Below are 20921 nucleotides of genomic sequence, written 5' to 3'. Positions count from 1 at the left end.
CAAACTCGAACTAGATTGTTGTAATAATAACAGTAACCCTAGATTGTTGTAGTAATAATGTAGATAATGTGCGTGTGTGATCAGAGAGAGATTAAGATTTAAGAAGAGCTACGAAGGATACGAGGCTATATATAGATATTGTGGAAGCGAGTAATTTCTAATTCATCTTGGAAAGAGATTGTAAGTTGTAACAATATATTATTACAGCCTGTTTTCTTACAGGCTTGATGGTCAGCCCGGAGCTGTTCAAGACCTTAATAATCCGACCCGACCCGACTCGACTTCAAATACTTGTCTTTCAATAATAAATCTTAAATTATTACAAAAAAAAATTAATTCTTCAATTCTTAATTATGTTTAAGTGAAAAGCACGAAATTAATCATTGATTTAATTTTTTAATTGATCAAATGTTTTAAATCAACATAAATTTATTATAATTTTAAGTTCAAAAAATAAGATATGTTTTTATTAATATTGAATGAGGGAAGGGGAATAGTTTATTACGTCAAAATAAAAAATTTAAGAAGACTTAAATTTAAATAACAATTATAAAAATAAATTTATATTTGAACAAAATACTATATTCTACTGTAATTTAAACAATCACAAACATTTTTACCGTAACCTCTATAGATCGCTCTCAACAGTGGCAATGAATACTCCTACATATATTGTTTCATATTAATGTCAAATACAGAATAAAATGTCCTACCACAATGCCACCACATCCAAAAAATACATCTCATATACACAAACAAATAAATCATACATTCGTTGGGCGATAATATGAATATGCAGTTAACAATGGAAGGTAAAATAATTTCAAGCTGAACAATTTAGAGTATGCATGTATATTGCACAGGTTATAGAGCTAGTTAGTTTAATTTGAAGACTGAAAGTAACAGTTTAAATAAAAAATTATACAAAATTGATTAAAATTGTATAAAGTTTTTTCTATGACAAAATTTTTAGTCTAATATCAAGGATCTTGATAAAATCCCAAAATTGTAAAATTTAAATTTATTCAGTACTAGACAGTTGGCACGTATTTTATATAATAAAATGATATAGTACTTCGGCTGAGGTCATTCTTTTTAACTATATATTGATGTGATAAATAACTGGAAAACATATTTGATATATACTGAACACTTTTATTTTTTTGCTTACTGGAACCTATTATAAAATTAGGATAAATACTTGCTATATTTAGACAAGGCTAATAGAGGAGCCTCTGACCTTTGTCAACTCAAGAGCTGAACTGCAAAATAATATTATAAGCATATCTTCTCTACCGTTCCTGCATATGTTATACAAGACTCTTTTACAAATGCTTCACGGCTAAAAAATAGGAAAAGGTGGTTCCACTACTTACTTAACCTAACTTACACTTATCTACAGCAAAGACCAAGTCTTTGCTATTTATTTGCACTCAAATAATAAATTAAGTTAGCACATAACAAATTCCTCCACTCTAAAAACCTAACCTTGTCCTCAAGGTTGTGTTTCGGAAACTGGACTTTCATCATCTTCAAATCTTCCCAAGTCGACTCAGCTGGGGATAAACCACGCCAATGAACGAGAATTTCTTTCACACCTTTTCGAGCTCTATAATCTAGAATAACTTGAGGCATTGGAAAAAGAGACCCATCATCATCTTTGATAGCTGGCAACTCTGTATGCACTTCAATTTTGTCTCCAACTTTTTTCTTTAATAAGAAAACATGGAACACAGGATGTATTTGAGACTCTTTCGGCAAGTCCAACTTATAAGCAACAACGCCAATTTTTTTGACAATCTTAAATGGACCATAATATTTTGGAGATAGCTTCATATTTTTCCTCATTGCAACTGAAGCTTGACGATATGGCTGCAATCTTAAATAAACCCAATCTCCCTCTACAAACTCCCTATCTCTATGGTGGCTATCATAAACCTTCTCCATTCGTGATTGAGCTTCTTGTAAAGTGGTCCTCAAATCTCTTATAACTTGATCACAAGCCACCAGTTCTTTCTCTACAGAATCTACCTTTGTCATGCCTGGAATGTAAGACAATAAGTTGGGAGGAGGCCTGCCATATACTACTTCAAATGGTGTGGTTTTAATAGCTGAATGAAAGCTCGTATTATAACAATATTCTGCCCATGACAACCACTGGCTCCATTCCTTTGGTTTTTGGGTGATACGCATAATTAAAGTTGAAACTGGTGCCATTTAGCTTAAATAACTCTGACCAAAACAAGCTTGTAAAAGTTGCATCACGATCACAGACAATGGACTTTGACATCCCATGTAATTTAAAGATATTATCAACAAATATTTTTGCAACTCCAGCAGCCGTGTAAAGATGAGATAAAGAGATAAAATGTGAATACTTGGACAACCGATTAACTACCACAAAAATTGTAGTTTTACCTTTAGACATAGGTAAGCCGCCAATAAATCCATACATATGTCTTTCCATACGCGTTGTGGAATTGGAAGTGGTTGGAGTAACCCCGCTGGAGACAAATGTTCAGATTTGTGTCTTTGGCAAATATCGCAAGCTGCAATGAACTTTCGAACCTTATGCCGCATTCCTGGCCAGTAAAAATCTGTTCGTATCCTCTGAAGAGTTTTTTGGTAAACCTCATGAGTACTGTTGTGAAATTGTACCAGTATCACATCAATTAAAGGAGAATTTTCAGAAAGGTAAATTCTCTCTTTATAAAAAATAATGTTGTTGTTGAATTTCCACGGTCCCAACGCCTCCCCATCCATAATACGTTAAGCTTGTTCCTGCAAAGCTGAACTGGATATCACTTCATTCTGAATGGCCTTTACAAAATCAGGAATCAGCTGACTAATAGCTACAAGTTCTCCACTTTCTGCATTCACACTTGTTCCATCCTCATTTCTTCTCAAGAGAGCATCAGCAACCGTATTCTCTTTTCCCCTTTTGTATTCGATCACGAAATCAAAACCCAACAATTTATATAACCACCGCTGTTGATATAGTATTGTAATCTTTTGACTCCAAAAATATTGCATGCTTCGATGATCTGTCCTGACTACAAAAGATCTGCCTAGTAAATATGGCCGCCATTTTTGAATTGTTAATACTAAATCCAGAATCTCCTTCTCATATGTGGATATCAACGGATTTTTTCCTTGTAAAGCTCGACCAAAGAAGGCAATTGGACGCTCTTGAATGAGAACAACTCTCACACCTGAACCACTTGTATCACATTCAATAGTAAATTGTTTGGAGAAGTCAGGTAAAGCTAAAACAGGAGCATTTGTCATAGCTTTTTTCAGTTGTACAAATGAAGTTTTTGCTGCACTTGACCAAAGAAAAGAATCTTTTTTAAGCAATTGTGTGAGTGGCGCGGCTATTTTTTCATAACTGTGAATGAACTTTCTATAATAACCTGTCAACCACAAGAACCCACGTAACACCTTTAGGGATGCAGGTGTTGGCCAGCTTACCATATCATCAACTTTTTCAAGATCCACAGATACCCCTGAATTTGATATCACATGACCAAGATAATGAACTTGGCATTTGCCAAACTCACATTTTTCTTGCCTGACATACAGTTCATTTATTCTCAAGATAGAAAATAAGAGCTCTAAATGATGCATATGTTCAGAACATGATTTACTATAAACTAATATGTCATCGAAAAAAACTAGAACAAACTTGCGTAAATATTTCTTGAATACCTCGTTCATAAGAGCTTGAAGTGATGACGAAGCGTTGGTAAGACCAAATGGCATGACTAAAAATTCGTAGTGTCCATGATGAGTTCGAAATGCGGTCTTCTCAATATCAGATGGATGGACTCAAATTTGATGATAGCCGGAACGAAGGTCTAACTTTGAAAAGAATTTGCTTCTGTGTAACTCATCTAGAAGTTCATCAATAACAGAAATAGAGAATTTATCCTTTATTGTAATGCTATTTAAGGCTCGATAATCAACGCACATTCTCCAGGAACCATCATGTTTCTTTACCAAAATAACCGGTGAAGAATACAGACTGTTACTTGGCCGAATAACACCAGTAGCAAGCATTTCCTCAACCAGTTTCTCTATTGTTGCCTTCTGAAAGTACGGGTACCTATATGGTTTAACTGATACAAGACCCTTACCAGGTTCTAAAGGAATTCGATGACCCTTAATGTGACTTCTTTTCCATTTACCTTGAATGTCATCTGCAGTTGAGAGAAATCCCATGTGACCTAATGTGCTCAACCACTGGGTACCCAACACAATATCATAACCTTCAAGAGGGAGTACATAAAAATCTACAATTACCGGAGTACCTTGTAGAATTAACTCAGTATTAGAACACTTACCTGAGCTTCTCAATCTTTCACCGGAGGCAACCATTACTTCTAAGCTTCCATTTGATGTTGGTTGCAACCCTATTTTTGCTGCCATCTTCTGGCAAACAAAATTGTGTGTGCTTCCTGTGTCAACAAGCACAATTACTTTTTTATTTCTCAAACTGCCCATAACTCTTATTGTGTCAGACGAATGCATTCCAGCCATAGCATGCAAATAAATTTCTATATTTTGACCAACAATATCATCCTCAATCTCCATTTCAGCATCATCATCACTATCTTCTTGGCAAACTTGAATAGAGAACAACTTCTTACAGCGATGTCCCGGGACAAACTTATCATTACAGCGAAAATATAGTTTCTTTCTTTTCCTTTCATTCATTTCTTCAACAGTTAACTTCTTTACTTGTGGGGTAGATAATTTACTAGTGGTCGCATTACGAGCGTCAGATGTGACCTTAGAACTTGTTGGAGTCCCCCGTTGGTAAGAAAAATCTCTAGCTTCATATAATCGAGCCAAGCTAATTGCATTAGACAGAATGGAGGGTCTGTTGGCTTGTACATCTATACGTATTGCATCACGTAAACCACTAATAAAATAACTCACTTTTCGATCCTGTGGCAAAGAACTTGCCTTGGCTAATAACCTTTCAAATTCAACTTGATACTCTTGTACTGTTCCTTTCCGTCGCAATTTAGTAAGCTGCCCAAAGAAATCCAGAACCTTCTCAGAATTATATCGAGAATCAAATGTTGAATCTCTGGTGCCATCAAAGCGAGGAAAATCAGTTTTTACTTGTTTCGGCACAATAGAACTATTGAAATTGGTTCTCTGGAAGCTGCCACCACCAGACCCCTGGATTCCATAATTGGCAGAAGTTTCACCATCTCTATTGTTGGATTGTGTAAGTGCAATTTGTTCCACCTGATTGCTTAGTTTCCCCAACAAATCGACCATACTCTTCATTTGATTTTCGATTCCCTCGATACGCGATTCCATTCCGAGGCTCTGATATCAATTTGGTATATACTGAATACTTTTATTTTTCTGCTTACTGGAACAAATTATGAAATTAGGATAAATACTTGCTATATTTAGACAAGACTAATAGAGGAGCCTCTGACCTCTGTCAACTCAAGAGATGAACTGTAAAATAATATTATAAGCATATCTTCTCTAACGTTCCTGCATATGTTATACAAGACTCTCTTACAACTGCTTAACTGCTAAAAAATAGGAGAAGGTGGTTCCACTACTTACTCAACCTAACTTACACTTATCTACGATAAAGACCAAGTCTTTGCTATTTATTTGCACTCAAATAATAAATGAAAATAATAAATTAAGCCAGCACATAACAGTATTACATTAAATAACCATAAAATTTGAATGTAGATGGACTCGGGATTGGGAAAATTCTTCATCTGTTTACCATGACATGTGCAGCAAGCAACCAAATTTTAAAACAACAAAATAAAATAAGTATGTATCTTGTGATGTTGTATTTTTTCATTGGTTATTGCCTGCATTTTATTACCAAATATTATATTAAGATTTGTATATTTATGCTTCATTTTCTTGAATCATGTTATTAATTTCAGAAATTTGAAAATGCCTTTAGAGAAGACATTGTAGACTATTCGACCTACGTAGCAAATATCTAAAGGTATATAGTGTATAACGAAAGTGTAATGAATATTCATCATTATTGTAATGAAATCTTATACAACATAAATTTGGTGTTGTTAGAACATAAGGTGAGAATTAATGAATCGAGAAGATTTTATTGAAAAATGTTGTGTTTGCAAATAGATGTGTATTTTAAAAAAAATTGTACCTTGACTTTTTTTTTGCCAACAATTTGTACCTTGACTAATCTATTCTAGAAAGGAAATCGGAAAAAAAATTATGTCAGCTATTATGCTGCTAATGAAATTTTTTTAAACATGAATTACGTTATATATATTCGTTTAACTCATGTTATTAATATAACTTTACCAGATATTAAAAATGAAAAAAAGAAGTATTATTAAAAGAAGTACATTTAATTTGACCAATAATTTTGATTATAAAAATGAGACTTGATTGCATAAACATGGCTTCGAGTTATTATTTTTTTACATGAAAATGACTAACATATACTAATAGGCAAACACATGACTTGACTTTATTTTTTTAAGTGCAATTGCATTAAGTTATATTAATAATCTTGCTAAAATAATATTTTTCTCCGGTTTTAAGATAATGGATGTTGAGCTAATTGATAGAATTCCAGCTGTACATTCCTCACCAAATATATATTCCTCCACAACAGATTCTCCACGTCAGCATAGCAGCAATTCACCTTACACTTTGTCAAGTTCTAGATAGGATTAGACATCTTAATTATTCTGTATATATTAGCAATAGTTAGTTACAAATTAGTTAGTTAGATTTCTATCATTTTAGCTTACTCTACAAGACTCTATCTCTCTCTGATGTAATTGCTTTGTATAGTTTTGGTTATCCATTAATGGAGTTCTACACTTTCATCTTTATTACTTCTAAACTGCAACTTATAACATGGTATCAGAGCAGATCCGATCCGTTACTAGTCTTCATCGCACCCTCCTAAACTGCAACTTTGTCATTACTGCTTTAGAGCCTCAGATTGCAGCAAGTATATTGTATGTTGATTCTGCTAGAGCTATATGGCTTGATCTCGAAGAATGATTTGGCCAAGCTTCTTCTGCACAGTTATATGCTTTAGAACATGATGTTTTTCAAGTTTCACAAGATGATGTTGCGATTTCTGATTACTACACTCAATTGAAGAAGATTTGGGATGAGATTGATAATCTCAAACCTTTGCCTAAGTGCGAATGTGCACAATGTACCTGCAATATTACTCAGAAGGTTCTCAAGTTACAACAAGATCAAATACTAATGATCTTTCTTATGAAAATGTCTAATGAGTATGCAAATGTTAGGTCCCACATCCTGATGATGGATAATTTGCCTAGTCTAGCTCAAGTTTACAGGATGTTGCTTCAAGAACAAAGGCATAAGGAAATTTCTAAACCATTCATTCCAAATGAATCTATTGCTTTTGCTGCAGAAAGAAATCAAAGCAATTTCAGGACTCCTAATTCTCAGAGATTCACAAATAGAACGGGTACTGGTGTCATTGGCAGGGGCTATTCCAATAATTTTAACTATGGTTTTCAGCAAAGGAAAGTGACTTACTTCTGTGATCACTGTAAGATTCCAGGCCACGACAAAGAAAGGTGTTTCAAACTAAATGGCTATCCACCAGGTTTTAAACTATCACAATCAAGAAGGTTTGCTAACCTTGCAGCAAATTCTACTGATAATCTAGATGACAATGCCACAAGGGATAATTCTAGTGGCACTGGCATTGGAACTGTTACTGGCAGCTCATCTGCTTCTCCTAACATCTCAGTTGATCAATATAATCAACTTATGGCTTTGCTGACTCCGACAAATATTGAACAAGATTCTTCTCCTTATTCTGGAAATGCATTGTTAGCAGGTACTCATTGTCTTTTATCATCTACTCACACTAATAGTTGGATAAATGATAGTGGTGCTTCAGATCACATGTGTTCTTCACTAGAATTTTTCCATTCTTTTCAAGAAATTCACTCTAATAATAGTTTTATAACCATTCCTGATGGTACCAAGGTTAAAGTCACACACATAGGCCACATTCATCTTGCTAATTCTTTGAAACTCAAAAATGTGTTATTTGCTCCATCTTTCAAGTTTAACTTGATTTCTGTGCATAGACTTGTTAAAGATACTGATTGTACAATATTTTTTTATTCTAATTCTTGCTTCATTCAGGAGCATTCGATGAGTCAGCCCCTACTTCTTGGTAATCTGTTTTAAGGTCTCTATTTTGCTGATGAAGAGCTTTTTCCTCATTCTACAGTTTCTTCATCTGCTGCATTGTCATCCAGTGTGTCTAGTTCTATTGTTAATACTGCTGTTAGTTCTAAACTAGATCAAGCCAAATTGTTGCATCTTCGATTAGGACATGTTCCTTATCATAAGCCCAGTACTATTGTAGAGAATGTTGATATTTCAACTCTTTCAGATTGTATTTGTGCTATTTGTCCTGTTGCAAGACAACATAGATTGTGTTTTGTTTCCAGTAAAATAAAAACCACTAAGATTTTTGAACTTTTACATATAGATGTTTGGGGGCCCTATCGTGTTAGCACACATGATAATTGTCGTTATTTCCTCACCATTGTAGACGATTTTAGTCGAGTTACTTGGGTACATTTGATGAAAAACAAAGCTCATTCAGTGTCTATTATTCAACATTTTCTTCAATTTATTGGTAATCAATTCAAAACCACTGTTCAAATCATTCGTACTGACAATGCTTTAGAGCTTTGTCAAGGTCAGATTCTTTCTTTGTATCATCATTATGGAATACTCCATCAAACAAGTTGCTCAGATACCCCCCCAACAAAATAGGGTGGTTGAACGTAAGCACAAGCACCTTATGGAGACTGCTCGTGCTCTTTTCTTTCAGTCAAACCTTCCTCCCAAATACTGGGGTCATTGTGTTCAATGTGCTGCATTTTTATTAACAGGATGCCAGTTAAACATTTGAATAATGTCACGCCTTATGAAATTCTTTTTAATACAAAACCTGATTATACGCGTGTGAGATGTTTTGGTTGTCTCTGTTTTTCCTCTACTCCCAGACAACATAGACCTAAAATCGAACCTATAGCACATCCATGTGTTTTTCTAGGATATCCAGCTTACACCAAAGGATATAAACTTCTAAATCTGATTACAAATAAGATCATAGTCTCTCGTGATGTAAAGTTTCATGAACGTAATTTTCCTTTCCATATGTCTCAGTTACCTACCATACCTCCAACTCAGTTCTTTCTTCCTACACACACGGATTATGATCCTTTTCACGTTACTGATATTCCTGATGTGTTCATTCAGACTTCTTCGAATGAATCACACCATCATCATAATAATACTATATTTGACACTTCTGCACATTCATCAGATACATCAGACTATATTACTCCCGATAAAGTAATAAACTCGTTGAAGTAATATTTTTTCTTGCTCTCAACCATATTACTTGTTTAAATGTACTTCAGCTGTTGTCTCAATGATACAGGTAACTCAGTGATTCTTAATTAGATTGCTGGAGTAGTTTTCTAAGAAACCAAGAAGTGCCACCAGTTTTAAGAGTCTGAGAAATCAAGAAATGAGAAAGACTTGTCCTATGTTTTCCATGAAGAAGAACAAGATATTAGCCATGGCAACAGGGCAGTGATATCCATAGATCTCCCCGGCTCATTAGAATAAATATCCGCTTTACTTCATAAGCATTAACATACTAATTGAAACCTTTTCATTTTCTATTTTCAGTAGAATTTATCATCCAGCAAGTCAAAAAGTATGCAGCAACAAAAGACAAGGATCAATTCAGTAAAAATCATAAAAAGTTGCATTCATCAATCTTGGATGGTACATAAGTTTTTCAGTCTGCTAAATTATACAAATAAATTCAAAATTTGATACATTGAGTGGAAAGTTCAAAGAAGAACAATGTATGAACACAGAAGCCGCTTCTGCTAATAGTTACCAATCACTTGCCATAGCTGCTGCTAATAATCATTAAAAGCACATCTTCTTACTCATGCATAAATTCTCATCTGCTTCAAATTTTCTCTTGCCAAGATTGCTTATACTGTTATCTTCCACTGGCCCTTCTTGCGGATCACATTCCAGAGTCCTCATTATCCAATCTACATCAAAACAGGGACCTAAATCGTCTACGTCTCCCTGAATATCAAAAGAGGGATTTATATCACCTAGGTCTCCCCAACTGAAACCCTCACTTCCAAGGCCATCAAAACCAGAATCCCCAAAAATATCATCCAACTCTTGAAATTGAGTAGCACGAGACCTATCATCAACACCACCATGTATCCCAGTGAGATTCAGTGAGATTCTCTGTTGTTACACTGCTAGGGCCCTCTACATTCGTGTTGATGGCTTCTTCTTTTTCTTTGGAAAAAGCATCCAACTCTTGAAATTGAGTAGCACCAAACCAATCATAAACACCACGATGTATCCCATTGAGACTCTCTGTTGTTACACTGCTAAGGGCCTCTAGATTCATGTTGATGGTATCTTCTATTTCCTGAGATTGATTAGCACCAGACCGATTATCAACACCACCATTGATCGCGGTGAGATTTTCTGCAATTACACAACTAGTTACCTCCAAATTCTTGTTGATAATCTCTTCTTTCTCGCGGGCTTCACCACTAGTTCTTATAACATTACCAGCAATTCTGTTCCCTGATTTGAGATTAACCGTGCACGCCTTTGAAGAATCATAAGTAATTTTACACAAAACAATACTATGAGCAGAATCCAAACCAGCATTAATCGAAAAATCCAACTTTACTACAATCAAATCCAATCAAACCCGAATCAATCTCGTTAATCTCAAACGCCAAGTACCTCTTCTCCCCAACCACATTACCCTCTCCATCTCTGATTTGTTTCCGCGTTGTCTTTCCATCCCAAGTACCACACCCTGCCTTTTTCGAGGTATGCTCAGAAGTAACAAAACCAGCTTTTCTCGAACCAGCCTTTTTCGAATTATTTGATCTCGAAACTTTTGATAACTTGGAAAACACAAACATGCACTTCTCAGTGTCTTTAAGATGAGGCGAGAAGAACCAAGATTGATCATCGTCAGGAAAAACATGCCACGGATTCGAAGACGGACCGTACACTTGTCTGAACTTGATGAAGTTGCATGGGAGTTCTTTTCCCATAATCACTGGCTTCAGATAATCAGTAATTAGTTCCTCTGCCAGTGCCATCTTCCTTCTTTACTAGTCAAAAACAAACTCAAAATCAAACTCGAACTAGATTGTTGTAATAATAACAGTAACCCTAGATTGTTGTAGTAATAATGTAGATAATGTGCGTGTGTGATCAGAGAGAGATTAAGATTTAAGAAGAGGTATGAAGGATACGAGGCTATATATAGATATTGTGGAAGCGAGTAATTTCTAATTTATCTTGGAAAGTGATTATAAGTTGTAACAATAAATTATTACAGCCTGTTTTCTTACAGGCTGGATGATCAGACCTGGGGTTGTTTAAGTTTTAATAATCCACCCGAACGACCCGACCCGACCCGGCCCGACTACAATTCTTAATTATGTTTAAGTGAAAAGCATGAAATTAATCATTGATTTAATTTTTTTATTGATCAGTTTTTTTAAAATCAACATAAATTTATTATAATTTTGAGTTCGAAAATAAGTTTGCAAAACCTACTTTAACTCGAAATTGGCATGCTAAAATTAACAAATGATAATTTTTTTAGGGAACAAATGTTAATAATTGTGATCTTCTTTTTCTTTTTTAACTTGAAATTGTAATACTTAAATTACTAGTTGGCAGAGGTCTGAAATTAAAAATAATATCAAGTTATTATTTGCATAAAATTGAATCTCATAATTACTGCGAAATACATATGTATCTATCTATCTATTACTATATATTAAGTGGTAACACTAAGGACAAAAAGAGTCATTTTAATAATTGTGAAATACAATTTTGCCCTTTTATATTAAAAAAATATAAAAATGACATTTTTACGCAATTTTTGTAAAAATTAAGTACTAATATTATTGTATCTAATAGCAATCGAACCCCAAACCTGCTACTTACAAATTTCATGTCACTAACACAAGTGCTACATATTTTAGTTTTTTAGTTCACTTTGAAATTTTTGTTTGATAACCCACATTCTCTCTTTTCATCAAATTCTTTTTTTATAACTTCAATTCTGGAGGGAATAAAATGTTGATTTATATTATTTATGTGACTCTGTTTTTTTAGTTTCACTATGAAATTTTAAAGCCACCACTTATTATTTAAGAAAAAAAACCCTTTCTCTCTCACATAAATACACACATATATATTATTTTGTTAATTGTTATGATTCATATTTTTTATTATAATAAGTATTTCCTTATACTTTATTTGAATTTATTTTTAAAAAATCATAATTCAATTTAATTAAGTTTGACCTAGTGAGTTTACTAAATCAAGAGTATTCGGTTTAATTCGGAAGTACTTGAAGTGTATACTCGGATTAAAAATTAAATATATTAAAAAGTTAACTTTTGAAACTAATTTATTAGTATAGATATGTATAATATAAAATTTACATATTACTTTAAAGATGAAACCAACCAGAATAATATATATTACTCTTGTTCTTATTAATATTGTATACAACTGCATGATAACGGAAAAAATATTAATTATAATTCATTACAGAGGTGAAAATCTTTACCTTTTTAAGAAATCGGGCATATGTAGATTACATAGTGAGATGAATGAGTAAATTTTGTAATACACTTAAATAATTAAATAATTATATTGGTTCAATATTATTTTACAATTTATTTATTTTTATGCTCTTTAATTCTTAATCTGAGCATGACCGAGTTTGACCTGAGCTAAACTCAAATGCGGGTTTTATTCGACTAATGAAAAATCAACTCGTGAATAAGTTCGAGTATGTGTACTCGGTCGATATCTTGGCTAAGACGGTCGAATTTTTGAATAATGATTTCGATTAGTCAATTAGTGACTCGAAAAAATAAAATATTAAAATTTAATCTAATATCAATAATGTATTAAATATAGTACATTTCATTATTTGTTATTAAGTATATTTCTAAAATAAGAAAATTAGTACTAAAAATTTTATTAAATTAGACAATAATTCACACCCTCGTATTGGCTAATTTAGTTTTTATCATGATACTTTTTTGAATGTACTTCATTTGTTATTATATTTTAAGAGAGCGTGTCATTTTTTTCATTAGTTTTAATATCTATTGCACTCTTATTAATTTAACCAATATTTTTCCAATTTATTTCACTCACCTCAAATATATAAAATTCATTTTATCAACCTAAGTATCAACAATTGAGGGCCGAGACGATTTAGTAATGAATATGTTCGCTTTTTTCACTCTTCATTTTTTAGTCTCAACCAAACAGATAGAGATTGACATTAATCTTGCTCCGCCTGAACTCGTTAAAATCCCGTCCCCGGGAATTCAGGAAATTCTTAGTGGGCGGAGAACGAGAAAATTTTTATAAAAAATTTTGGGATCTATCTGTGCCTAATTCTTTTAATAGGTCTTGCACTCTTATTAATTTTTATAAAAAAAATTTATAAATTTTTTTTATTAGTTTTAATATGTCTTGCACTCTTATTAATTTACCCAATATTTTTCCAATTTATTTCACTCACCTCACATATATAAAATTCACTTTGACAACCTAAATATCAACAACTGGGGTTCAGATGATTTAGTAATGAATATGCTCGCTTTTTTCATTCTTCATTTTTTAGTCTCAACCAAACAGATAGAGATTGACATTAATCTTGCTCCGCCTGAACTCGTTAAAATCCCGTCCCCAGGAATTCAGGAAATTCTTAGTGGGCGGAGAACGAGAAAATTTTTATAAAAAATTTTGGGATCTATCTGTGCCTAATTCTTTTAATAGGTCTTGCACTCTTATTAATTTTTATAAAAAAAATTTATAAATTTTTTTTATTAGTTTTAATATGTCTTGCACTCTTATTAATTTACCCAATATTTTTCCAATTTATTTCACTCACCTCACATATATAAAATTCACTTTGACAACCTAAATATCAACAACTGGGGTTCAGATGATTTAGTAATGAATATGCTCGCTTTTTTCATTCTTCATTTTTTAGTCTCAACCAAACAGATAGAAATGGACATTAATCTCGCTTCTCCTGAACCCATTACAATCCCGTCCCCGGGAATTCAGGAAATTCTTAGTGGGCGGAGAACGAGAAAATTTTTATAAAAAATTTTGGGATCAGGGCGAAGTCTAAAATTAGTATTTCTCCGCACGACCCCGATTGTGTGTATAATAGGATTTAAAATATTATTATTTTTTTAAAATAATCTATACTTTTCTTGATAATTTTTTTTACAATGAAATATAATATCTATTTTTAATTTATCATTTCTTTATATTATAAATCAATTTTAATATGATTTTATATTAAAAAATTAAGATATTATTAATATTTTTATATAATACAAATTAGTAGGTTATTTTTAATCATAAAAACTTATTAAAAATATAAGATTATTAATTTTAATTATTTCCCAAATATCGCGGGAATTCTCAATCGAGTCGGGAGTTGAGAGGAAAAGAAACTCCATGATAACACTTCCCGAATGACAGGGTTTTCGCAGCTTATGTTGATTCCAAGTATCAAATCACTGGACATCAGTCTATCAGACAACATAATTTACTTATCTTCCCTGAACAAAATTGTTAAAGCATGGAGAATCTCAGATCTCAAATGCATGAAAACAAACCAAGCTGCTAGTAGCAGACAACGGTGTTCTCTAGACTGCATCTGATGATGCACAGTCAAAGTCAAAGTATGGCGCCGCAATTTTGGTAGTGAAAATTTGTGTCTCAATGCCCTCACCGTTACTTTACCAGCTAATTACTATATTAGTAGGAGGGTCATCGTCCTGACTTGTAACCATCTGTCTGCTATAATGGATCGATTAATTAAATATCTCTCTTTATGAAATTGAGATCGATATCGTACTTAACGTATTTTTTCTCAAAATGAATTGAATATGCGGAAATGAAATCGTAATATACGATCAAAATATAATACAAATGAAAGCACACATATCTCATGAAAATAATTACAACTCATAAGAATGAAATATTGCAGAGTTATTTATGGAGTTATTATAGTTGTTTACATGGTACAATTATTGATACAAAATACAATAAATATGAGGTAATCTTACTTTCCATATTATAAAATGTAATGATTAAATATGAAAACCAACAAATTAAATATAATATTGTACAATTGACAATATAAATACATTTTTCAATATACATCATTTTTTATGATAAATATATTAATAGATAGGTCAGTAATCAATGGTAATTAAAATTGAAAAATGGACTAAATTGGTTGAACTACTGATTTACGGTTTATCAAAAATCGAGAATTTATCGAAATGCTAAATTGAAATAATATCGAACATATTTTTATATTCTTTTTAAAATATATAAGTAAAATAATTATATTTCAGATGTGTAAAATTGCATTTGTACATCCGTACTAAGTTATAACATTATTTTGTGTGTATTATTTATTAAAATAATAAGAGTCTTAATCATTTTTACGCATCTCTTTTCTTCTTCCCTTATCTTTTCAGTTTCTATTCGACAACCGTCTGATTTCTTCATTTAAAATCGTCATTCTTCACCAACTCGATGCTGAGTATATTTCTTCTTCCTTTTCTTCTCTTCATAGCCTCAAATTGTGTGTTTTATTCGTCAAATTTTGATCGGAAAATTGCCGATTTTGATCAAAAATGGCAAATATGTTGTATGCTCCGATTTTGCTCAATAGATTGTTTGGTTGTCTTGTAGCAATTTATCGGCGAAATTTTCGATTTCCATACCACTGCAGTAATCTTATAACTCTTTTACTTATACCTTTGAAAAAACTTTAAATTGGTTAATGTAAAAAAAATGATTCACCTTACTATTGTAAAATATTAATGTAACTGTAATGAACTTGATATTTTAATATTTTATTATATATATTCAAAATCTTCAAACCAGTCTTAGTTTATATTCGATTTGGTCATATAATAAGAATCTCAACTTAATTATAAACCCCCCCTCATAACCCACTCTTTTATTCATATACAAAGAGAATACCTATTATATTTCTTAAATTTAATATTTGATACACTAACATTGTCATTTTCATATTAGCTAACATATTAAATTTATTTGCTGAAAATAAATTTATTTTATATAAAGTCTTCAAAAAAACAAGAATTTAGTATATATACAGGCAAATATTATTAAAATTTAGATATCTAATTATAGGTTGTTAATATTCAATGATACATGATAACATATATAATATTATTAATACTAATGAGTTAGGTGTAATTAATATATGTTATTAAATATGGCAATTATTTATATTTATTAATAATGAGTAATAATGATTTAAGTGTAATTAATGCATGGCATTAAATTTGACAATTATTTGTATTTATTATTGAGGGGTAAATTAGTAATTTGGAATAAATTGTCTCATCCAACCCCTTTTTTGCTCTATTATATATATAATAGATGTTCTTTCTTATGAAAACTAATTTTTCTTATGAACTTTAAAATGTTTAGCTGCTCAGAATTAGCAGAAGGAATTTAACCTATTAAATTCGTATCAAATAATGTTAAATTTATAGTTCGATTTTGAGCTTGGATTCATGTCGGGGAATATGAGATCGTATTGGATCGGATCGGATATTTAGGAGTATGGGCCAATCATTTTAAGTAGTACTCTCTCCGTTCCTAAATACTTTAACCGTTTGTATTGGACACGTTTGTCAATACACATTTTTTATTATTAATATCTTTAATTTCATATTAGTATTAAATTAAAAAACTTCATTATATTAAACTATTCATAAATACGAATCCAACAAAAACACTCATGACTATATTTGATCTTATAGATTAGACGTAAATTAGTAATCAATCGTTTATCATGAATAGTGTAAAAAGCCAAAATGGGAAACGTTTTTTTAGGACTGAGGGAGCATAAGAAGAAAGAACATTTCTTTAACACAAGAGTACTGCAGCATTTTATACAATCTCCACACTTTTCTTCTCCTTCAATACTTCTAATCATCTTAGATCATTATTCAGCAACTAAGCCAGTAGCCAGAACATATTTGCAACAAAGATCCAAAACAATTTAGCTAACAATATCATGAAACCAACAGAAGAGCCTCCAATTATGAACGTCCCATCTTTCGCAATACGAGAAAACCACAACATCGAATTTTTACGAAGCATTTCGCTTAGACAAGACACCTCTGAAAATTTCTCCGAAAATCCATCGTTTACGCCACCACGCCTATCCACTCCCATTGCACTCTCCGCATTCTCACTCACCGATTCACAACCTCTAACGCCCTCTCTGCATTCCCCGCAAAAAAATAACACATCCGCCATCACAACGTGCAGGTACATTATGTCCATCCTTAAAAAGGACGGGCAGGTCTTGTCAATAGCGGTATCTGAAGGTACAGCTTACACTGGCTCTGATACAAATGTGATACGGATATGGAAACTTCCGGAGTTCACTGAGTGCGGTCAGTTAAAGAGCAAAGCAAAGATGGTTGTTGCAATTCAAGTATCGAATGACAGAGTTTTTGCAGCTTATGCAGATTGCAAAATTAGGATTTGGAGTCGTCGTACTTGGAATGGAGTTACTAAACATGTTAGAGTAGCAACTATTCCGAAGATGGGAGGCTACGTTCGGAGCTACATCTCCGGTAAAGATAAGACGGTACTAATTGAATTAGTTAGCCATTATTGATTAGCATTTAAATTTTGTCTATTTACTATGCTTTATTGTGGTTGCTGGAGATATAATGTGCATATAATTGCTGATATTACTTCTGCGACGAAAGTTGCCTGGTGGTTGAGTGAATGTCTTGATCAAATTTATTGATGTTGATCTGCAATTAACGTTCTAGATTCTAAAGTTTGATATGTTTTACCTCTAAGCGGTGAAAAACATGTATGATATTGTCTGTTTTAGGCCGAGTCGGCACGGATTTGTTATTAGGTTACTCTCAAAAGGCCTCATATTATCTTGCTGTTTATATTCTAACAATCTGCCCCTCCTATAAACGACGTGAGACAATTACTAACAGATCCATCATAACTCAAAAGATGAAAAAAGTAAGATTGTATTAAAATTCTTCAGCTTCCTCATCTACTCATACAAAACTATACATCTTTCCCAGTTTGGAGATGTACTACTTCCTGAAATCGAAATGAGTAATTGATCTGTATAATCGAAATGAATGTAGTTAGAACAAAGTCTATATGTTCTATTTGAGTTCAGACAACTTCTTTTAATATGTTTACTGTTTTGCACCAAACTCTCCGTTGTGTTATGTAAAGTACATCAGGACACCACATGAACACCTTTAATGTCGTCGAACAGGAAAAACATCGTTGTAGGGTACTGATAACTCTGTAATCTGGTAATCTGGTAATCTGGTTATCATCAATAGTGTTTTAACCTTTCTATATGAATTTTTTTAATTGATGATTGTCGAATCATAGTATTAATGCTTTAGTACTTCATATGTTAAGTTTTTGAACTGTTTACTGTACGTGTAACAGATGAAGCACATTGCTCCGATATCATCACTGGCTATCAGTCTACCAGACGACATTATTTACTCTGCTTCTCTGGACAGAACTGTTAAAGTATGGCGAATTTCTGATCTCAAATGCATCGAGACAATTCAAGCACATTCAGCTCCCGTAAATGCTATTGCCCTTGGTGACGATGGTGTCCTCTACACAGCATCAGATGATGCCACAGTCAAAGTGTGGAGACGAAACTTTTGTAGAGGTGATCGCCCCCACGCCCTCACCGTGACATTACAGGCAAAATACTCACCTGTTAAAGCACTAAGCCTAAGTTCTGAAGGTGGAGTACTATATGGAGGCTGCACTGATGGTTATATTCACTATTGGACAAAGGGTTGGTTTTCAGGGCAATTGCAATACGGTGGACCACTCAAGGGGCATACTCATGCAGTAATGTGCTTAACAAGTTTTGCTAATCTTGTAGTTAGTGGTTCAGCTGATTCAACGAGTCGGGTCTGGATCAGGCAGCAGGACGGTGAGCACACTTGCATTGCTGTTCTTGAGGGTCATCGTGGTCCGATCAGGAGCCTGGCTGCATTTCAGGGAAGGATGCTGGACGAGAGTGATCAAGATGAGTGCATTGTTTGCACGGGAAGTATGGATGGAGTGCTCAAAGTGTGGAGGGTTATGTGCACCAACAATACGAGTTCAAAACGTATTGGTTCAGACTACTTTGTGTTAAAGCCTTAACAGAGGCTTCTTTCAATTTTAAGTATGTAGTTTTAGGTAGTTACTCTCGTGAATGTATCGCTGTGATCCAGTGCTCAGACAAGTAGCTAGCATTGTCCATAACATGTAAAATGTGAAATTTCTTCTCAAATTAACAAATGAGTTGGATATAATGTCATGACACAACTATTAGATTATCCGATTGCCTGTGAAAATGATACTAAGAGGAATATATATCAGACCGCGAGATTGTACTCATGAAATCAGTAGTGAACTCAAGCTCATCTCTGAGATAATTAAACAATATCTGATACCACTTCTGAGAGGTACAAATTTGAGTACATTAAACAACTAATCAAATAAGCTTAAAAAACAGAACTGATCATTTACCTGCAACTAGAATACAGCAAGTAGTTGATTTCTGCAGTGCAAATCACATTATACGATGTACATTTCCGGCTCTATTTTGCATTTGGATGACAGCAGTATCAGAATCACTCTGATCACTTTCATCGTCCTCTGCTGGCGTTGATGATCTTGTCACTAATCGATAAATAATGTAACAAAGTAAACGTAAAGCCAAAATCGTGCCTATTACTACTAAAATTGTCACTACATAAGATTCAAAAGAAGATATTTTACAACCGAATAATATACCTAAACAAATCATTGGCTGATTTATGTATATTCGAGATGCTACAATTGCAAGCTCAAGGAAGGACTAAGAAGCCTGTGTGTTTCGTCTAGTTGTATTCGTGCAAACTAAGCAAAGAATTATAGGTAACTTCACTTTTGGATGAAGAGAATATATCTTGTAAAAAGTAATGCATCCTGGTTTCAACTAGTTTGGCAAACTTTCTGAACTTCAATAATTTGCAGCCTAAAGTTAACAATACGATATGTCACATATTCGATTTCAGAAGCAGAATGAAAGACATTAAAGTCATCCAGTGGACCACTGCTAGTTCTTATGAGTTTGAAGGACTCATTGGTCCATGATGCTTTTATATGTATCACCAAACCTGAGGCCCAATAATAGCCTACTGGATTGTGCTTTCACTCACATTTTATGACTTTAAGTTGGAAGGGACAAATGGTCCTTCACTTATAAAATTTTTGAGGAATGACAATGACTCATCAGTCTACACCTCTGCTGTTTGAATCTTGAATCATCTTTTAGCAATTTAGATTCTTTAATAAAAAATTGCAAGATGGTCTGGAGCAATTTAGAATCATCTTGAATCACTTATAAGGCATTTGTTGCAGCATATCATAGCGGTGTGCTATGCTGTAACGAACGCTTGCTCCTGACCGGATTCCTAAAAAATTTGCTCCTTAATTGAAATCTCATTTTCACTCTCGTTAGCCTAGTCAAAATTTCATGATCCAAACGACAAATTGGTCTTAAATATCATATCTCAGTGGTTCAGTTGTATTTTAAACCCAATGTTTTTGAGATGTAATATGGTCATGTAACTTTTTAGTTCTCACCTTTCTTTTCCTTCAGAGTTCCCGTTGTTACTGTTCAGATCACAGGG

At 33.1% G+C, this 20921-nt stretch overlaps 2 protein-coding genes across 3 annotated transcripts; both read left to right on the top strand.

Moving 5' to 3' along the window:
* The first annotated feature begins 6679 nt into the window (after nucleotides 1-6679).
* Nucleotides 6680-9786, top strand: LOC141703260 (uncharacterized). Of its 2 annotated transcripts, none has more exons than XM_074506828.1 (2): nucleotides 6680-7867; nucleotides 9497-9786. In XM_074506828.1, exons 1-2 carry the CDS (start codon nucleotides 7261-7263, stop codon nucleotides 9517-9519), a joined length of 630 nt encoding a protein of 209 aa, XP_074362929.1. In that variant the 5' UTR covers nucleotides 6680-7260; the 3' UTR covers nucleotides 9520-9786. The 2 variants fall into 2 exon arrangements, with proteins under 2 accessions (XP_074362929.1, XP_074362928.1); XM_074506827.1 differs by lacking the exon at nucleotides 9497-9786 and adding an exon at nucleotides 8182-8526.
* A 7305-nt stretch (nucleotides 9787-17091) lies between these two features.
* On the top strand, nucleotides 17092-19556 carry LOC141703261 (protein JINGUBANG-like). Its single transcript, XM_074506829.1, has 2 exons — nucleotides 17092-17833; nucleotides 18682-19556. The coding sequence occupies exons 1-2, from the start codon at nucleotides 17252-17254 to the stop codon at nucleotides 19402-19404; spliced, it is 1305 nt and encodes a 434-aa protein (XP_074362930.1). The 5' UTR covers nucleotides 17092-17251; the 3' UTR covers nucleotides 19405-19556.
* The last annotated feature ends 1365 nt before the right edge of the window (nucleotides 19557-20921 follow it).

This window comes from Apium graveolens, unplaced genomic scaffold (assembly GCF_009905375.1).
Source record: "Apium graveolens cultivar Ventura unplaced genomic scaffold, ASM990537v1 ctg6396, whole genome shotgun sequence".
NCBI lineage: Eukaryota > Viridiplantae > Streptophyta > Magnoliopsida > Apiales > Apiaceae > Apium > Apium graveolens.
The sequence above is the reverse complement of the archived record's forward strand: the minus strand, read 5'-3'. Positions and strand labels throughout refer to the sequence as shown.